The 19,322-nt window shown below is 41.6% G+C and overlaps 1 protein-coding gene across 3 annotated transcripts; it reads left to right on the top strand.

The window, feature by feature from the left end:
- The first annotated feature begins 3,827 nt into the window (after positions 1-3,827).
- LOC111582757 (monocarboxylate transporter 9) lies at positions 3,828-11,561 on the top strand. Of its 3 annotated transcripts, none has more exons than XM_055018595.1 (6): positions 3,828-4,018; positions 5,289-5,546; positions 7,190-7,333; positions 8,295-8,390; positions 8,807-9,685; positions 9,927-11,561. In XM_055018595.1, the coding sequence occupies exons 2-6, from the start codon at positions 5,348-5,350 to the stop codon at positions 10,109-10,111; spliced, it is 1,503 nt and encodes a 500-aa protein (XP_054874570.1). In that variant the 5' UTR covers positions 3,828-4,018; positions 5,289-5,347; the 3' UTR covers positions 10,112-11,561. The 3 variants fall into 3 exon arrangements, with proteins under 3 accessions (XP_054874570.1, XP_023147386.1, XP_023147380.1); XM_023291618.3 differs by lacking the exon at positions 3,828-4,018 and adding an exon at positions 4,102-4,525; XM_023291612.3 differs by lacking the exon at positions 3,828-4,018 and adding an exon at positions 4,585-5,166.
- Positions 11,562-19,322: the final 7,761 nt, after the last annotated feature.

The raw sequence follows: 19,322 nt of genomic DNA, 5'->3' as shown, positions 1-19,322 counted from the left end.
ATTTCTGCAGCTTCAGCGCTCTTCAACACAGGTAAGACTTCATGTTTTAATGTTTGACTGAAATATCTCACTAACTGTTGAACAGATGGCCATGAAATTTGCTAAAGGTTTTCAAGGTTTCCCTATGGATGAAATCTAATTAAATGATCCCCTAATTACTTTTTTTTTTTTTTTTAATTTAGAAACACCAGCTGGTCAGTTTTTCCTTTTTTCACTAATATCTGCTTTATTGAATTGTCTTTACAGGTATTGACAGTTCCAGTGACTGGTGAGTCCCAGACTTTTCCACGATTGCGACACTGACATTTACTTTCTTGGTTCAGAAAGAAGCGTCCAGATAACTAAAGAGGACTAATGCATTTTAAAACTTATGTTTCTCAGATAATGATCCTGGTGACTTTTGCGATTGTCTGACTTGTCTCTTAGCGCTACTAGAGTAACATCTTTGTATTATAATTTGTCACAAACTGCTGGATGGATTGCGACAAGATGTGGCTCAATGTTTTTATTCCACTACTTTTGTTTTTGACCAGATAATAACATTCTTATCAGCCTCAGCTGGTAATATTGTCATGGTATTAGTCCAAAATAAGATAATGAACATAGTAAACACTGCTAACACTCCATGTGTTTGGTTGTTTTTGTCATAAGTATTACTTTCTCCAAATACATGCAATCGTCAGTACCAATCATAACAGTGGTCGTATGTAATGTAGCCTTGGTGTATCAAAATGAAATTTGTACATTTCTGAGTTATTTCAGTTTGAACCAAAGTTCTGAATTTTGCAACCAGCCGAGCAGCACTGCCATCCAGCCACTAGCAGGAAACTGGAGTAAAGAATCCGTTGTCCTCTGATGTTAATCTATTGTAATATAACTACACCATGTGATGTTATCTCCAACACAACGGGTCCATTGACTCTTGATTCTGCGCCAGCAGTGTCTGATTTTCATTTCCTAGCGTACATGGTTTTAACCGGTTTCAACTGGCTGGAGTGCAGAGGAGTGTTTTCCATAAATCAATCACTCCAGGATCATTTAACACGGTAAACCTTTGTAATGTGGGTGTAATAACCTGTGGTGCACAGTGCAGGACAAGAATGACGACCTATGGAACACATTAGGCCTCCATTAGGTCTGTGCAGGTAACTGTAGCCCATTCACACATCCGGCCAGCTTAAACTCACCGTAATCAAAACATAAACCTCATCGTAAGAGTGACATAAGTATATCTTTGTCCGAGGACTTGCTGAGAGGCCTGACACAACTGAAGTGTATTCTGTGTTTTTCTACTGTGTTGTAGTGTTCCCTCTTGCTGCTGCAGCCAGCAACCTGAACTAATCCAAGCAGGAATCTGGACTGGAGGCTCAGGGTGGCCATGCTGGGTGCTAAAGTGGCCTTTGACCTCGGCAGCTTTACGGTGCTAGGTGGCCATACCCGGAGAGATTTATCCAGACTGCAGGGTGGCTCTGTGTGCTTATACCTGCCAAGCCTCTTACGGAAAAGAACAGCAGGCTGCTGCTTCTCAGGTGTCACAAAAGTACTAGAGCAAAAGAAAATATGTTTAAAATGTCAGAATATCAGGTCAGCTCATGTGCAGCTGCTGGGAATGTGCGTATACCAGTGTGTTGTGGATGGGTAAGGTGAGCTCTGAAGCTAGGGCAGAAGTAAGCACTAAATACACCTTGGAGTGACTAGATTCAAAATATTTCTTATTTCATATTTATCCATTGAAATCTGACAATAAATTGTGATTTAGCACATAAAGAAGAAATTGATTGCTCCACCCTACTTGCCATGTTTGAACCTTATCTCAGTGTTATTTTTATCTTACTGACAGTAACTGAACTGTAAAATCACTGTACTCTTTAAAGTTATTACACATACGTCATTGATTTGTGGCAGGGCCAGTTGGTGAGGAAACGTCCCATTTATTAATTTTTATAGTAAACGCCAGGGGCCCCAAAATAGTACCTTGTGGGAGACCATCAGCATTTCTTGGGGGTTGTTTTTCAAAGTGTTGCAAGAACAGTATTAAGCTCTACCAGCAAGTTATAAATTAAAACCACACATGGAACTTTTGTGGCCCGATGCTGAGATCAGCAGTGTTGAAAACTCTGGATTCAGACAGCTTAGATATAGACCATTAATTTTTCAGGTCAGCAGTGTTTTCACCTTAAGGTACTGAATGCATGAAAATACCAAACACCTGATATTGTAATGGAAGGATTGCTATGATAAAGAGGACACAGGACTAACTGATTATCTCTAGCAGTGTGCATTCATGTTCTTATGTGCCCGGTGTCGGCTTTGATATTGGACATCAAAGAGATCACACGAGAGATAAAGCAATCAGGCAATGCAAAGCTTTAAAAATATATCACTTTTTTGTAATAGCATAGTAGCTTTCAGTAAAATCCAGACTTGGTCTCATACTGCAGCTTTTATAGCGGGGTGGACTTATCTGTGTCAAGAATACAAAACCTTAAACCTAAAATTGAAGTTCATACTAAGTTTCTAACTGGGCAGAATTAACGGTCGATATATAGAAACTGGAAATGTGTCAATAAATGTATTGAATAACTTATGCAAGTGAGTGAAATCCTGCACTGACATTGATTGCAGCATCAGTCAATAGTGTTAAAAGTGTATCATAGCCTCTCTGTAATCCACTCCACAAACTCCCTCAGATTCCTGCACACTCTGCCCTCTACATGCACTGTATCTAGTTGAAACTGGTCTGGGCCAGCATGTCAGTGTAATGCCAGTGTAAAGCACAATTAACTCTGTCTCCTTTGTTCTTTTTTCTCTTAATTTTTCAGGCAGAAGAGGATTAGGGAGTATAAATCTTTTCTGCAAGGCCCTTCCTGGCAGCGGAGCTCTCAGCTATGTGAAAAAGCATCAAAGTTCCTGAAGAATTTCAGGTTCATTCAGTGCGAAAACCACTTTTCACCTCTGTATTTTTTCTCTCTCTCTCATCATCCCTTCCCCCATTCTGCTTTACATCCTGTCACCTTTCCTGCCCACTTGTCTTTGAGTTCCTCTTTCTGATCTCCCTTCTTTACTGCTCTTCTCGGCTTTACACTGCTGATGAGGTTTCATGGTGTTTCTGACCTGAGGTTATGAGAACGAGGACGATCATATAGGCGGTATAATTTTATGATGCTGCTGCAGTGTGACTAAGAGCTGCTTTTCTTTGTTGAATGGGAAACAGGACAGAATATGTCACTAACTTACTGTGACTCCTATAAATACAATTTAAAACTTGTCTTTTGCTGAATTTGAAGATAGAGCCAACACAAGCCCAGCAAGTTATGTCAGTGTAATACAATTAAATATTTAAATCTTTAGAATTTAAAATTTAAAAATATAGCAGTATAAAAAAGTCCATCTGTTTCCTTGGTTACATCCATTTAATTTAATGACTCGTTAATGTAGATTTACTCTTTACAGATTACTGATGCATCAACTGTCCCTGTCCTTTCACAACAATGAGAATCACATGCAGTCATTTATCCCCTCTTCAGGCTATTTCTAGCTGCATGATCTGCTGTCTGCATGTTCCAGCTTGTTGATGTTTCGCTCTGACATTCATCAGGGTTCTTTTTCAGTGATGGAGACGCCTGATTGGGGTTTGATTAGAGAGTTTTGTGCATGTATTCCTTTAATCAGCGCTCACAGGGGGGATGACTCCAGGCAGTGCGCCCTACTGGTGCAGTGTGGTGTTGTTATTACCATCCATCAACCGGTTCAGACTGGACTGATGGCAATATTAACACTGTTCCTGGAGAGAAGGAGCCCACACTCCCAGCCCCCATCGTCAGCACACAAACCTCCAACTTCGACCAGACACATGACAGCAGTTACACAAGTTGGTACAAAGGGGTTTTATTCTCATACAGTTACTGCTAAATACTAATTATTATGCTTATTATTTATTTGGCTTCATCAGCTGCTTTCAGGGGCCCTTTATGAAAAGCAACTTCTTTTTGTGTCGTGCAGCCCGGAGAGCCACCAGGTAAACTGTTTTGTGTTTGCATGCGCGTGTGTGTCTGCGTGTGCACGCCGCTCTTGAGCTGTCAAAGGCTTCATTATTTCAGGTGTAGCTCACAGAACATAAAAAGTACATACATGACCCTGCAGATCAACCCCAGCCGTCACATCTCTGAGCACAGACTCTGTTTGCGCTGCGCTCCGGGCGCGCAAGAAGCAGCAGCGCTTTTTTGCTGCGCTCAGGCTGCTGCTGGACCAGCAAGAACAGCTTTGAACCGGTTTCGTCGCCGGTTACAAAGCAGTATGAAACGGATGCACAATGAACACTGTTGATGCAGAGTCGTTTCCTCACACACAGACACCACAGACCGCAGCTCAGACAGGCCGGCATCCGTGTGCGATGCCTTTTCGTTTGTGTCATTTGTAGCGATTCCGTTGAGAAGAGATTTTAACAGCAATCCATCCTACATGGAAAGTTCCCGCAGAGCGCACAGCTCTGCAGGCGCCCGCTGCTGTTTCTGTAGATGCTGAGGTGAGTGCCGCATGTCATTTTAACGAATTAACAACACACCGTGTGTCTGTTTTGGTACTGGAGTAATAACAAGGAAATGCGGGTGTTTTTTTTGTCGTCTTCAAAGATGGAGCCGTCAGCCCGTTAATGTTTCCTCCAGGATGTTATTGCGGTAGATTTTAGTGGAACGTGTACGTATGATTACAACCTTCATTATTTACTGTCAACATGCTGCATACCTGCTTTGTATTCACATCTGAAATCTGAGCAGCTTTGCATCAACTTTCCCCCACTATGAAGCCTGGCCGTAAACAAAGTGTGATGAGAGGTGATTATTGCTGCTGCAGTGATGTATAAAGTTGCATAGGGCCACAAATTATTAATGAAAGATGTCTGAAAAACTTAGGTCAGCACAGTGGGCAAGCCTCTGCTGTGTCTCTATCAGCTGATTCAGGGAAGAGGCAGGTTAAAGGTGTAGGGGGCACCAAGCAGTGCAGTCTTTACTTTCTCCTCCTCCAAGGTGTGGTTATAAAGAAAGCAACAAAAGGAGCAGCTGGCTATGGGGAACTTACAGTCAGGTTGGGTTTAGGACTTCACACAGGTGATCTGCCTGTTTGCTCAGGCCAGGTGCTGCAGCAGCCTTTTCTACATCAAGGCTTGGAGTGAGTATACGATTAGAAAGCTTTTTTATGTCCGGCTTAAAAAGACTTTGAGCAATAATGTGATTCACTCTTGAATTATTTTGCAGTCTGTTTGAAAATTGTGTTTGTAATGTCTTTGTCAGGAGCCCCTCCTCTGTCAACGTTGTAACAGACCCCAGGGGGCAGCAGTAACATCAGCACCATGGCTCAGTCGACTAAAGTGCTGGATGGAGGCTGGGGATGGGCGATTGTCGTGGCGTCCTTCATGGCCCAGCTCCTGGCTTATGGATCTCCCCAGTCGGTGGGCGTGCTGTACCCCGAGTGGCTGCATGCCTTCCAGGAGGGCAAGGGCATGACAGCCTGGGTGGGCTCCCTCGTGGCTGGAGTGGGACTAATAGCCAGTGAGTAATTTACACTGTAATAATGTAATAAACCCTGACATGGCTCCACATTCGGGTTAAAGAGCTAAAATGGGAGGTGGGGAGGTCCTGATACTGCTGGCGTTTCAGAGAGAGAGATGCAGATGGAGAGGGATTTGTGTAATCTTTCAGCACCATGTCATGGTTCTTTATTGTTGTCTATCGAGATACCGCTTTGCTACGCAGTAAATTAATATTGGCACTACATCTCATTATGGATGTTACATTTGCTGACATTTAAGATTGAGGTAGATACTATATCTTATTATTGCTAGATGTAGAGCACTAAACCACTCACCTTTACACCTGTCCTCCTCAATCATTAAAGTGTATGATGTCACTGATAACAAAGGAGACACAATACATGTTCAAAGTCTGAGCAATGACTGCAATATAATAGGGGCAATTAAACTATTGCCAGGATAGCTACAGGTGTTAAAGAGCTTTCTTATTGCAATATTTTTATCAGGACACAGAAGAAAGACATCACAGAGATGGGCACTTTGTGGCTCCCAGAGTACAGTTGCTCTTATTGATTTTCGAAGGGAGCAAAGCAAGTGCAAGTCATCCATGCTATGAATGTAGGAGGATCACTTATCCCTTAATCTGACCACAGAGGGAGGCAAAGAAAGACGGATTGAGCAGCAAATATGGAGAGAAATACCGAGACCAGAATATGATATTTGTAGGGCAGGGTTTTGTATATAAACTCACTTGAACCTGCCAAAGAGAAAAAGAGAAATGTCTGACAGTGTGGTAGCGTGACTCAAAGAGTGTCAACGTAAAAATCCCGTGTTCATCAAAACAGGGATTTCGATAATGTTATGTAAGCATGGTTGTTGAGCAAACAGGATCAGTGATAGATAGTAGCTTTGGCTGACATTTCCGTCTAAGGCAGAGCTCGCCGAGCTGCCTGCTTTCTTGCTGTCTCTCTTAAAGGAGTGACTTGAAAATCATGACTGGACAGATTTGGCCTGAGGCCTGGCCAAGTTCTGGACACGTGTCCCAGCTGTCAGCCTGCTGCTGCACTGCAGTTATTACTGCACAACAGCAGGGTCTTCCCCCTGGTTAGAGAGGAAAGAAACAGTAGATGTCGCATGATGCATGAGTCAGGCAGCCTCAGGATATGGGAGTATTCAAAAGATTAAAAAAACATGTCGTCTGTAGTTTCAAAATTGGACTCAGCACTGAATATACATCAGACAGCTCTAATGAAGAGCTGGAATCAGCTGATATATATGAGATACACTCAGACAGCGAGGAATAAGTAGATTTTCCCCACCTTAAAGCCAGTTAAAATGGAAGAGAAAGGAAACAGGAGTTAAACTATGAACTTGGTTTGTGTAAAATGTTTAGAAAAAACATTAGCACTAGAGATTCTCTTCAGGGATGTGACAACACCTCTGACAGGTTGCCAGTTTGAGCCTAATGTGATGTAGCAGTGTCGTGGTCAGACGCAGCAGTGTTTTGTGAAATGAGGTTTGTTGATCTCAGAAACTCTCTGAGGAGAACACAGCTAAAAAGCAGCACAATATAACCTCCGTCCTGTAGTCACTCACTTTTTCCTTCTCTTTATCCCTCTCTTTATTCTATCCCTGTCTTTCTTTCTACCTCTTCTCTCTCAGGTCCTGTCTGCAGTGCCTGTGTGGACAACTTTGGGGCTCGTCCTGTGACCATCTTCAGTGGGGTGATGGTGGCGGGCGGCCTGATGCTCAGTGCCTTTGCTCCGAACGTCCAGTTCCTCATCTTTTCCTACGGGATTGTGGTTGGTAAGGAAACACTTCACGATTACACTGGGTGGCACTGTGTGGGAGACAAGTCTACAAAGATAAATGTTGAAAGCAGCCCAGAGACCAAATGCCTGACTGTCAAAAGAACAGACAAAGACTTGGGTCTTGTCTGAAAAAAAAAATGCGTTTGATGTTGCCTCGGTCATGAGAGCCAACTAAGCTTCTTATCCCTCTAACATATGAGAATCTCAAAACGTATTGTATACTCATTTGAAACAAGCAGGGGCACTTGTAAAGTCCAACTGTTATGTAACATCAGACACTGACTATATCCTTAATTACCAGTTAATGAATACCACGGACACCAAAAGTACAGAAACAAGACAAGACATACATTTGACGTTGCTGTTTGGGCTGTTGACAGAAAAATAACTTTAAGGCTTATCCTGATTCCCATGTGACCCCTTGTTGCCATTGTGCTCTCAGCGGTCTGCCTGTGTGGATCCAACAGCACCTGTTATTGCACATCAAGTGACAGGCCAGCCACACTTAATCCCGCTGAACCCCACACCATGGGTACTGCCTTTTGCGCAGGGAACATTAGAGAGGGGAGGCCATGCATATTTGAAGACAGTCATTTATTTTTAGAGATGCCCTTAGAATACTGGCTGTGGCTGTACAAGCACGTGTAGCCTGTTTACGGCTCATCCTACTTTGTGTTTTGCTGAGTGCATTGCACAAGACACCTGATGCACAGTGCCCGAATAACCCAAGCATATGTTTTCCTGCAGTGTTCTAAGACTGCAAAACTACACTGTTATTTTAGATTTTGGAAGGAATATAGGTGACCTCTATGTGTTAAATGTATTACAGTGTCCTATGGGATTGCATTTCCATTTCTGTGTAATTTAAAAAGTAAAAGGTTCTTACCAATTTCACCTGAACTAATGGGAATCCTTCTTCTGTCTGTCTGTGCCTTCTCTGCTTTCTCCCACCACAGGCCTGGGTTGTGGTCTGGTCTACGCCGCCACGTTGACAATCACCTGTCAGTATTTTGACAAGAGACGCGGCCTTGCCCTCGGCATCGTCACCACAGGTACTGCCGCCTCCTTGTGCCCTCTGGGTGTTCTCCATGCTCACTTCTTTCATGTTTGAGCTGCTGGGAGCCTTAGGAAGCCAAGGTAAACATCTGGAGTGTAGCAAAGGCAGAGAGGAATCTTTGGTAGGGACATGGACTTGTGACCAGGGACTGAGAATTGAGACTTCAGTGGTAATAGTTTTGGAAGTTTGGCTACATATACTGAAACTATATTAGACAGAACTAATGAGAAGGGTTATTGGTAGCACCCTAAGTTTATTTTTTAAGTTAAAGTACGTCTGTTATTAATTTAGAACCACTGAGGCATCTCACTGCCTAAATTGTTCATTCTAGTGTTAAGTTATTTAAAGATGATATGGTGCATAGCGGCTTTAATTTGTAGTGATTGATCTGTTTTTTTTATGTTCTCGCAGGCACAAGTGTTGGAGCATTCATCTATGCCACCGCTCAGAACGAACTGATCGTGTTGTACGGCTTGGATGGCTGCTTGCTCATCATCGGAGCTGTAGCACTAAACCTCATGGCCTGCGCCGGCTTCATGAGGCCCCTGAACATGCCGGGGTACTACCTCAAACAGAAGGCCGCCCTGGAGCGCAACACAGAAGAGCAGCTTTTTGAGAAGCCACCATTGGATGACCTGAAGATCACAACAGGTTCCAGCACAACTACTCCAGAGAAAACTCTGACGGTGAAGGAGCTGCTCATCACCATTGATGGCAAGGACTTGACAGTTCAGACAGAGAAGAAGAAAGGAAGCTCCCTGGCTGGGTTAGCCATCATGAAAGTCATCAAGAAGAAGCAGCAGGCTTACTTAAAGTACATGCACTCCATGTATGAGATCCTGCAGGACCAAGCCATGGTGGCCTTCTGCATTGCTGTCTTCCTGTTCAGTCTGGGAGCGTTCCCTCCTGTGCTCTTTATAGAGGATGTGGCCCAGAGTGAAGGACTCATTGAAGAAGTTAGTCTCATTCCTCTGGTATCAATAGGGGCCATTGCCACTTGCGTAGGGAAACTAGTGCTGGGTATGCTAGTGGACATCAGATGGATCAACAGCATCTATCTATACGGCTTCACCATGTTTGCGGGAGGCATCTCGCTGCTCCTTATCCCTATTACGAAGAGTTATGTGGGACTGCAGGTCCTGTCTGCTGTCCTGGGTTTCTTCTCTGGAAACTGGTCCCTGACCTCCTATATTACCACGAAAATCGTCGGCTTGGACAGACTGACACAAGCCCACGGCATCCTCATGTTCTTTGGGGGTTTTGGGATCATGCTTGGACCCCCAGTTGTAGGTAAGAAAGCTTGTCTTTAAGTTTGTAAGCAATGCAACAATGGCAGTGATTTGATTTTGTGCAGAGATAAACCTTGTTGTCAGGTCATGTTTTCAGAGACATTTCAGAAATCCTATTTTAAATCAGGCAGGCAGGAAGACCAAGGCAAAGAAGCCTGCTTGTCACTATTTAGCTGACTGCTGTATCTTCCAGGAATCCCTGCTGACTGCTCACAATGTCTGTTCTTCTTATCATTTTCCAGGGTGGTTCTTCGACTGGACGCAGTCATATGACTTGGCGTTCTACTTTAGCGGGACCTGTGTTGAGCTGGGAGCCTTCATTCTCTTTGTGCTGACCCTTCCCTGCTGGAACAGGAAGAACTCTGAGAACGACAGGCCAGACGTCCATTATACCAGCAACTGTGACAAAGTTGCCTCAGTAGCCTAAATATGAGCACCTTTCATGAGAACTCAAATCTCACACCTACTGCCCAGCAACTGTCCCTGAACTGTACCTGAACCACCTCTAGGAGGATTTTTCTTTTTTGACTATAGAGGGGTTTCCCCTTTATTTCTGCTGCCAGGTTTTAATATACCAAAATTTTGAAATACAGGCCTTTCCTCTGTACTTTGTCTGCATTTCTCAGGTTCAAACCATACTATTACAGATATTTTTAAAGGTTTGACTCTGACGCCTGTGTTGATTTCTTTGTTATTGCCTCATTTTACGAGGTCAACTGAACAATATTGTTCAAATCCCAAATTCTACATTGTGTTCCTGTAAACACTAATTCTCACTTCTTTGTAGCTCTGAAAACAGACATGGTGCCGGGAGACAAACATCTGTAAAACTGTTGGGTGTTAATGTCACACAGTAATAACATATGAAATCACTCTGCACAAATAATCACCCTTGAATTTTACTGCAACAGAGAACACAAGGATTGGAATGAAGGAGGAAGCCTTTTTTTGATAATCATAACTTAAGCATTACTTTTTTTTATTTTGTATTGTGATTTTATTGTATACTTTAATTATACCACTATGTATCTTACCAAAGCATCCATGGTAGTCAATGCCTGTCAACACACACTGCCTGTTGGAACAATACAAACGCCTTGCTCTCGAGATAGTTTTTCTTTTCAAGTGCATTGACTTAATTTATACTTTTTTAGAATGACATGAGCTCCACATACCTCCTGTTTCTGAATCAGGCAGAAGTGAGTTATGCTGATTCAAAAACATGTAAAAACACTTATGAGATCCTACTGTATTCCAAACCTAAACAGCATGTTGATTCTCTTTGTGGCATGATTATCATGACCTCTGCTGGCATTCAGTTTGAGCAGGCTGGTCCTTTTCCATCATGTTGTGTGTGTGTGTATATGTTTATGTGTATGTTGTGCGTGTATGTATCTGCACACGCATGTTGGCATACATGCACAAGATTTGTGTGTGTGTGTGTGGATTGTTTGATAAACTTTTATATTGGCACTAGTTTGTAAAGTCCTATGTGCTAGTGACTTTTATATGCACAAAAACCGGCCATAGAGCTGTAAAAAACTGTTTTTTTTTTTTGTTTATTTTGATTATTGTGATCATAATTGTAATGAATACATTGCAATAGGCATTTAGAATCACTTGAATGTCGTTGAATAGGCCACTATAAATGTCTTTGACTGTTCCAGTTTCAGGCGCAAGAGACAAAATCTGGAACATTGTGTTTGCTTTTTATATTTGTAGAGGGTATTTCCAGGGTGCAGATGAGGTGCAGTTTGTAGACATGTATGTTTTAGGCACTAGCATTTTATATTCAACTATTATGATATTTATGTCTGAGTTTCTGTTTTATTATTTTATTTAAAAAGTGCCAATAAAAGATGTTTGGATTAATGGCATCGAGTATCTAAATTTGTTGTTTATCTTGTACTTTGAACATTTTGAATCCAAAGTAAAGGTGAATGTAGACTTGAATATATGAAGTGGTGGAAAAAAGTTTTTGGACAACCTTAAAATTTCACACAATCTCAAATATTATCATGAAATTTTTTGTGTTTCAAAAGGTGTGGCTGCATTAGACAGGCACAAACAAATACAAATGTATTTATTTTTGTTTATTTTTACAAGAAAAACTAACAAAACTAAATTCTTCAGTTTCAGTATGTCAGTTTTCAACATTGTCGATATCAAAGTCAACAAATAACAGAGAATGCATTCAAAACTGAACAAAAAATAAACCTCACATCGTCATATTAATGCTTAGGGGTACTACCATTAGCACACTGTTGAGGGGTAATCTTGTCCCATTCTTCTAGAATTACTGCTTTTAATTCTTCTAAATTCTTTGGTTTACGCTTTGAAACAGACATTTTGATGTCCACAGATTTTCAGTGGGTCTCATGTCCGGGGATTGAGCTGACCACTCTCAGACCTGGATACTGATCTCCTGCAGCCACAAGGTCTACGGGTCCTGGATGTGTTCAAGAGGTATTATCTGGTAGAAACATCCAGTTTTGACCTCGATGGAACAGCACACATGCAGAAGGGAACATGAAGGTTTGGAGAATGACACAATACTTGACAGAGTTCAATGTGCCACCACAGACAGTGAGATGACCAACACCAGCAGCACTTTGTATCCCTAAACCATGATACTGCCTCCACCATGCTTGCCAGTAGGTACTGTACATGCTGGAGATAATGCTTCTCCTGGCCTTCCTGCGTACCCTCACAATAACAGGAGGAAGATAAAGCTGGAAACTGGACTCATCTGACCACAGAATCTTCTTCCAGTTCCTGGCTGTCCAGTTCTTGTGTGCTTGAGCCCAACGACGCCGGGCTAACCTCTGTCTCTCATTGATCAGGGGCTTCTTGACAGCCTTGTAGGACCTTAAGCCATGATCTAAAAGTCGGCCACATACAGTGCGGGCGGAACAATGGACACTGGTTTGGTTAGACCACTGCTACTGAAGCTCCTGTGATCACTGTTCCCTCTAAGCTGCGCGTGTGCGCAATTGCGCACTGCTGACACGGTCTCCGCGCACAGAAAATCTGCGCTGCGCACAAAAAAAATCCAACCTAAATTGTAAATCAAATAAACAATTCATTCTGTGCTATTTTTGAATGTGAGTCAGTGAGTGACCGGTGACTGGCTGCTGCAGCCAATGATGCGATTCACATATGTATTTACCATAGACTGTATATAATGGTATTTACGCAGCGAATCAATGTCAGGCGTCCTTATGCGCAGCCACCGTTGTTCTCATAAGCCGCAATTCCACAAGCATCTACTCGGCGCGGTGTGGCTCGGCTCGCCTTTGTTTGCGAGTGTTTCCATATGGATTAGTGCATGGTATCAGGCACGATTTTCCGTATCTACTCGGCTGAGGTTCCAAGCGAGATGAAGTGAGCCGAGATGTGACGTCGACATAGTGGAGGCCACTGATTGGACAGGAGTGCAGGCCACTGATAGGACAGGAAGTGACGACACACGAGAGCGACTCCAGCACGAAAACAAAACAGCATTTAAAAAAAACTAAACAGCGACGGTGTACATTGCTCTTCACGGAACTCTCTGTTCTTCATAATTTTAATATGACAGCCAGACCTGTACCGTGGGTGAATGAAGAGGTCGAGACTTTTCTGTCTTTGGTGGTGGACCAAAGAATACAGAGAGAGCTGGACGGACAAAGTTTATCAGGAGGTCTCAGAGCGGATGGCCGCCCACACATACAGTAGACTGTATATAAAGAGGACAGAAGCAGTGTAGGGAGAAGCTGAAAAAGCTCAAAAATGACTATCGGTCCACCAAAGACCACAGCGGCCGGCGTGGGTCAACCAGGAGGTGTTGGAAGAGGTTTAATGGAAGCTATTTACTGGCACCGCACCGACGAGCAACAGGAGGGAGACTCAGCTGCTGCATTATTGGAGACGTTCAAGAATGGTGAGTGTTTTGTGACTTCAAGAAACTTTCACATCATTTATCCCATTGGTGGCAAGCTTCTTTTAAACAAACAAGTATATTTAGAAAGTAACGTTGTTGTCTCCTGTAGCAGACAATAAGCTAGCCAGTTAGCCATCGGCGCTAGCTAGTTAGCCATCAGCGCTAGCTCCGTGCTCCGCTTATATTTCGTGCTGCTGTTTCTAACGTTTAATTCACAGAAGCTAATACATCAGTCAGCATGACGAACTAAGCTAGTGGTCTTAAAGGTTTATTTTTTTCACAAGTTACAATGTCGTATTTTTCGTGTACTTAGGGTGAATGTTTATTTCTGTTCAAGAATCCCTTCCGACGTGCGAAGCCTGCTCCACCTCCGTCATGGAGCCTCCAGCTCCCCTGCCTCCTCTCCAGCACCAGCTTCAGCACCAACTCGGACACCGACCCTGTCAACATCAACCTCCAGCACGTAACAGCAACGTCTTATCACTGGTAAGACACGGTAAACAGAGAGCATGGTTGATTTTCGCATTACTATTATTGCAGGTGTAAATGCCTGCAAGCATGATCAGAACAGCGAGACCAACGACCAAGAATTCAGGTAGGTGTAAATGCAAACTGTGCAGCATGCCAGCTCAGGAATGCCTGATGAAAGCTACATGTAGCAGATTACCATCTATGTTCTTCCTCCAAACCCATTTTATTATTGGGATTACAGGCAGTTCTTTAGGACTGCTCTCAAATAATTGAAATGATACTAAACAAGATTATACTTGTCAAATTAAATAGCTCTGGACTCCAGTATATTGGCGAATTCAGTTCTTTGTACTTAATTTATTAGCATGATTTCTTTTTAATATGTTGTGTACAGACTTAATTACTTCTCTGTCTACTTTTCTTACTCCATGTAGGTTTCCCAGAGACTATGGGTCTAGGAGGAAGTGGAAGTTTGTCGGCTAAGACCTGGTGTTATTCCATCAGTGTTAAACTTCCCGGCTCATCTTGGAAGAGTACGTGCCAGAAAGACCACGACCAAGCAGCCTTGAGATCTTAGACAGCGTCTCCCTCAGGTGGGTGTCAACGGTGTTCACAGTCAGGTCTGTGGTAATACCGTCAAAAAACAAAACAGAAAAAATCTAGATTATAAATCAACATGTAACCAAAGCACTCTGTGTGTAACGCCATAGTATAGGATGTAGTTCAGAAAATGTCAAAGTATAGTATGCTTTACTCAAGAATAACATAGTATGGCCTGTAGTTCATAGTACAGCATGTTGGCAAGAAAAAAACAAAACATAGATTATTATGTGGTTCAAAAAGCGCAAAATGATAGGATGTTGCCTAAAATTGTCATGTATGATATGTGGTTCAAAAAATGTCATAGTGCAGTATATTGTCAAAATAGTATGTAATTCAAGAAAACATCAGAGTATAATATGTCATCTAAAAAATGCCATAGAATAATAATTTTATTGCATAAGTAAAAGTATAGTAACTTTTAAAACTGTTCGAATTCTTATATGTTGCTAAAAAAAACAAAAAAAACTAAAACAAAAAAAAGTCAGTAATATGTCAATTAAAAAAGCTTATAGTATAGCGTGTTGCCCAACAAACATCATAGTATAGCTTGTCGCTCTAAAAACGTCACAGTATAGCCTTTAGTCCACAGCTGTCAGTAGGTGAGGAGCAACACAAAAACAGTCCAAATGCTGGTTTCCAGAGGGTTAGACGAGAATTTATTTGAAAGAGTAAGTTTACAACAACACAACATTTGAGGGAGTTAAAAACAAATGGGTGTTAGTAAAATAAAAATAAATGAACAGAACTAAAAGTGAACTTCATGTTGACATTGATGGGCATTCCAACCAGGAACAAAGTAAAAGATAATCAATATGAAAAAAAAAACTCTTCCTGTTCATCTCTTAAAACCCAAAAACACACCGCAGTAGCACCCTAAACTAAAGCTACCAATGGGTTCCCTGTTTTCCTTTCTGAACAATTCAAAGGTCCCTCTCTATCTCCCCACACATCCACCAACCACTGGAACATCTCCAAAGTTCTGCCGGGCCAGCTCAGCTTCCCCTCAGAAGAAGTTCCACCAGATGAAGGAGCCTTTTGAGAGGCAGCTGGCATCGTGATTGGACTGTACTTTGGTCTGTTCCAATCCAACTTCAGCTCCAGAGACGGCAGGTGGGACGAGTCAACGGAGGCCTGGTGGACGAAGGCATGCAGCTGAGTACAATCCAGAAAACAACAGAGGAGGAGTGCAGGGCCAGAACAACCAGAGTAGCATCGTATGTCTCTTAGAAAACATCATAGTATAGCCTTTGGGATGAAAAAACACCATCATATACATCGTATATTGTACATATAAGTCAAAGGAAAGAGACATTGTAGAATTGTAGTAATTGTGGACTGACTGATTTACTGATTATCAGTATTTTATTTTTTACTGATTTACGGTAATAAATACATTTAAAAATGGTGCTACTTTGGCTCTGAACCTTTATCTACCTGTGGTCACTCTGTCTTCTGGAGTGATTTGATTGGTTATATGTAACGAATAAAACTCCTTTAACTTAACATCTGTAAACAAAACAAAAACTTATCAACAAAGTTTTCTGTTAAAGTTTGTGTTCTTGTAAGTTTAACTCCAAGATTTGAAATACTTTCATTTACTGCAAATGAATATCCAAATGAATATACTCCAAATGTCTCACTAATAATCATTATCAGCCTTAAAAACCCACAAAACGCCCCTTTATACTCGACCACACTTAGTACAGTCCGGTTCCCCCTTCTATAAATCTGCTTGGAATCTTCCACTTCCTGTTTGTCAAAGTGGCCTTCTACCTGGACAGGTTTTGTTGGAGCTCATGCAACAAACATTTTGGGTAACTGCACTTTAATATGGATGGATGACACTGAATTAGAGTCTGTTTTAATGAGACTGAGATAAGATGTGTAGCTGTCATTAAATAGGAAATTATTTCTCAGAATTCACAGAGAAAAGTCTGAAATGTTTGCTAGGTTAGCATCCCACATGTTCTTTGGCTCAGCTAAAGCTAACTCTCTCCAACTTCTGGATTTCTTGAGTTGCTTGTTGTTAAATTATCTTGCTGTAGGCGCTGAAGCTCAGAAAGTCTGAGATGTTTGTTCAAAATAAGCTCATTCTCACGTCTTATCTGAACTGTCTTCTTTTGTTTTAACTTTCCCTAAACTTAGGAGTTAATGAAAGAGCATCACATCCAGACTCAGTCTAATTTATGTAGGGATTAAACTTCAGTGTCATTCATTGATGTTAAAGTGCAGTTTTTCAAATGTTTGTTGCACATGCTCCCGACCAAACCAGTCCAGGTGGAAGACGATGTGAAGAGAAAGCTCCAGAGGATGAATATCACACATTTACGTTGGAAATAAATGTCCTTCAATTTGACATTGTCATGCAAATGATGTTCAAATCTTTGAGTACTTTGCTGATGTTTGTTTCTAAGTGTTTTTTGACACTCGGCTCCAAAGATTAAAACCTTTTACGGCTCACAAGCTGCAACAATTCACACATTATCAACTATCTTTCTGACTAAACTAAGATAAAAAGTGAAAAACTGCATGATTCCTGCATCATGAATGTAAATCTTTTTGGTTTTTATGACAGTAAACTGAATATATTTGGGTTTGACATTTTATAAACCAAAACAAGAAATTAATTACTGGAGAAAACAACAGATTAATAGACAAAGAAAATGTGTTTTCCAACATATATGGCTGAATTACTCCAACATTACAAGATACATACAATTTTAATTCAATTTTATTTATATAACGCCGATTACAGGTCAAATTGTCTCAAGACACTTTATTTTTATATTTTTTTGTCATATTTAAAATATAACATAAGAAATTTAAACCTCGACTAATCCAATTTATTATTTGGTTTTTAAGAGACTAATCGACAACTAAAATAACTTTCTCCACTAAAACTAATAAACATGAGGTCAAATAGAAGGAACAGTTTTAAATACTGCAGTCCCACGATGACAAGAATAAAGTTTCTCAACAAAAACTAAATCTGCTGATGGATTCCATTAAAGTCCTAATAAATGACAATAAAGTGTGATACTAAAGGTTTGTGGTGCTAAAAATGTCAAAGTAAAGATATGAAGTTGAACATCTGGATGGAGGTTGATAAAAGTTGACCTTCCTTCATTTCTCTGGAGCGACTCCATGGATTTTATGGATGGTGGTTAAAGACCTGCTCTTCTAGTGGTCTTCCTTGTAGTCGCCGTAAAAAGTCAGTCCATCCTGATCGACTTCAACACCTCTTCATGACAGCTTGTTCTGTCTCCGACCTGGTGGAAACTCCAGAAACTCGGGAAAACCCGTCGAGACTCGAAGAACTCGTGGCGACTCGAAGAACTCGTCGGGCGGGGGAAGGTGTGGTGGGTGGTGGGGGGAGTAGAGGGGGGAGGCCGCCACCCACCTCCCCGCCTACTCTCCGCCCTGACTCCACCCAGACTCCGCCTTGGCTCCACCCATGTGGTCACTTGAGGAACTACGATGCCAAAGGGACGACGAAATTATGTCTTTGTATCTGATCTGTAGCTCAGTGAGTTAAGGATTTGCCTATGGAGCTGCAGGTCGCTGGTTCAAGACCAGACACTTCTTAAATTTTCTCAAAATCCTGACAAAGACAAAGAAAGAAAACTGCCACTGGCAGGTCTTGAACCAGCGACCTTCCAGTTGGTAGTCACTCTTCTTTTCCCCTGAGCTACTCGCTCAGATACTAATTCTTCTTTTTTTTGCGCATTTATCATCTATTTTTTGTCGTTTTCGAGTTTTTTTTTAACTCGAGTCTCGACTCGACCGTTTTTCTCAGGAGGTTGGACTTCAGCCTTTGTGCTGGAGGGTGGAACCCTCAGTTCCAAGACTTTCCAAGCCTCCAGACCTCCCGAGTCCTCAGGACCTGAGCTTTCACACAGTCTGAGGGCTGGAATTTTCTAAGTCCCACATTAGTTCTCTGTTAGATTTAACTTTCAGGCAGTCCAAGGACTGATATCTTCTAAGTTCCTGAGTACTTCTCTGTTAGTTTGAACCTTCAGACAGTCCGAGGACTGAAATCTTAAAAGTTTCTCAGTACTTCTCTGTTAGTTTGAACCTTCAGACAGTCCGAGGACTGAAATCTTAAAAGTTTCTCAGTACTTCTCTGTTAGTTTGAACATTCAGACAGTCTGAGGACTGAAAATCTAAAAGTTCTTGAGTAGTTCTCTGTTAGTTTGAACCTTCAGACAGTCTGAGGGCTGAAGTCTTAAAAGTTTCTCAGTACTTCTCTGTTAGTTTGAACTTTCTGATTAACAGAAGCCTTAAAACTTGTGACCATGAGTCTTGATTTCACATTTAGATCATCCGAGTTCTTCTCAGACCTTCACCTGTGGGTTTTTTAGAAATCTTCAACAAACTTTGATTCTTTTCACTGAACAGTAAAGTTTGTGGAGATCAGAAGGTAACATTAGTTTGATCAATGCCTTCAACTACTAGTAGACTTTATCTGGAAAGCAGTTTTCTGAAATGAGTTCTTAGTAAATCTATCCACAATCAAACCAAGAACACAGAAAGAGGAAATGTTTCAAGAAACAACTTGATGTTTTCATTTTAGACTAGAAAACGCTTTAAGACCTTCATCTTTTTTTGCTCTTTTTGATCGTTTTATTGTCTCTTCTGTTTA

This window comes from Amphiprion ocellaris, chromosome 16 (genome assembly GCF_022539595.1).
Source record: "Amphiprion ocellaris isolate individual 3 ecotype Okinawa chromosome 16, ASM2253959v1, whole genome shotgun sequence".
Taxonomy (NCBI): domain Eukaryota; kingdom Metazoa; phylum Chordata; class Actinopteri; family Pomacentridae; genus Amphiprion; species Amphiprion ocellaris.
This window is presented reverse-complemented; position numbering and strand designations above follow the sequence as displayed.

Bases quoted from the DNA above. Each gene is read 5' to 3' on its own strand.
- LOC111582757 (XM_055018595.1), top strand. From the start codon at position 5,348: ATGGCTCAGTCGACTAAAGTGCTGGATGGAGGCTGGGGATGGGCGATT. The intron at 5,547-7,189 runs GTGAGTAATTTA...CTTCTCTCTCAG, and splicing joins TGGAGTGGGACTAATAGCCA to GTCCTGTCTGCAGTGCCTGT. The intron at 7,334-8,294 runs GTAAGGAAACAC...CTCCCACCACAG, and splicing joins TTCCTACGGGATTGTGGTTG to GCCTGGGTTGTGGTCTGGTC.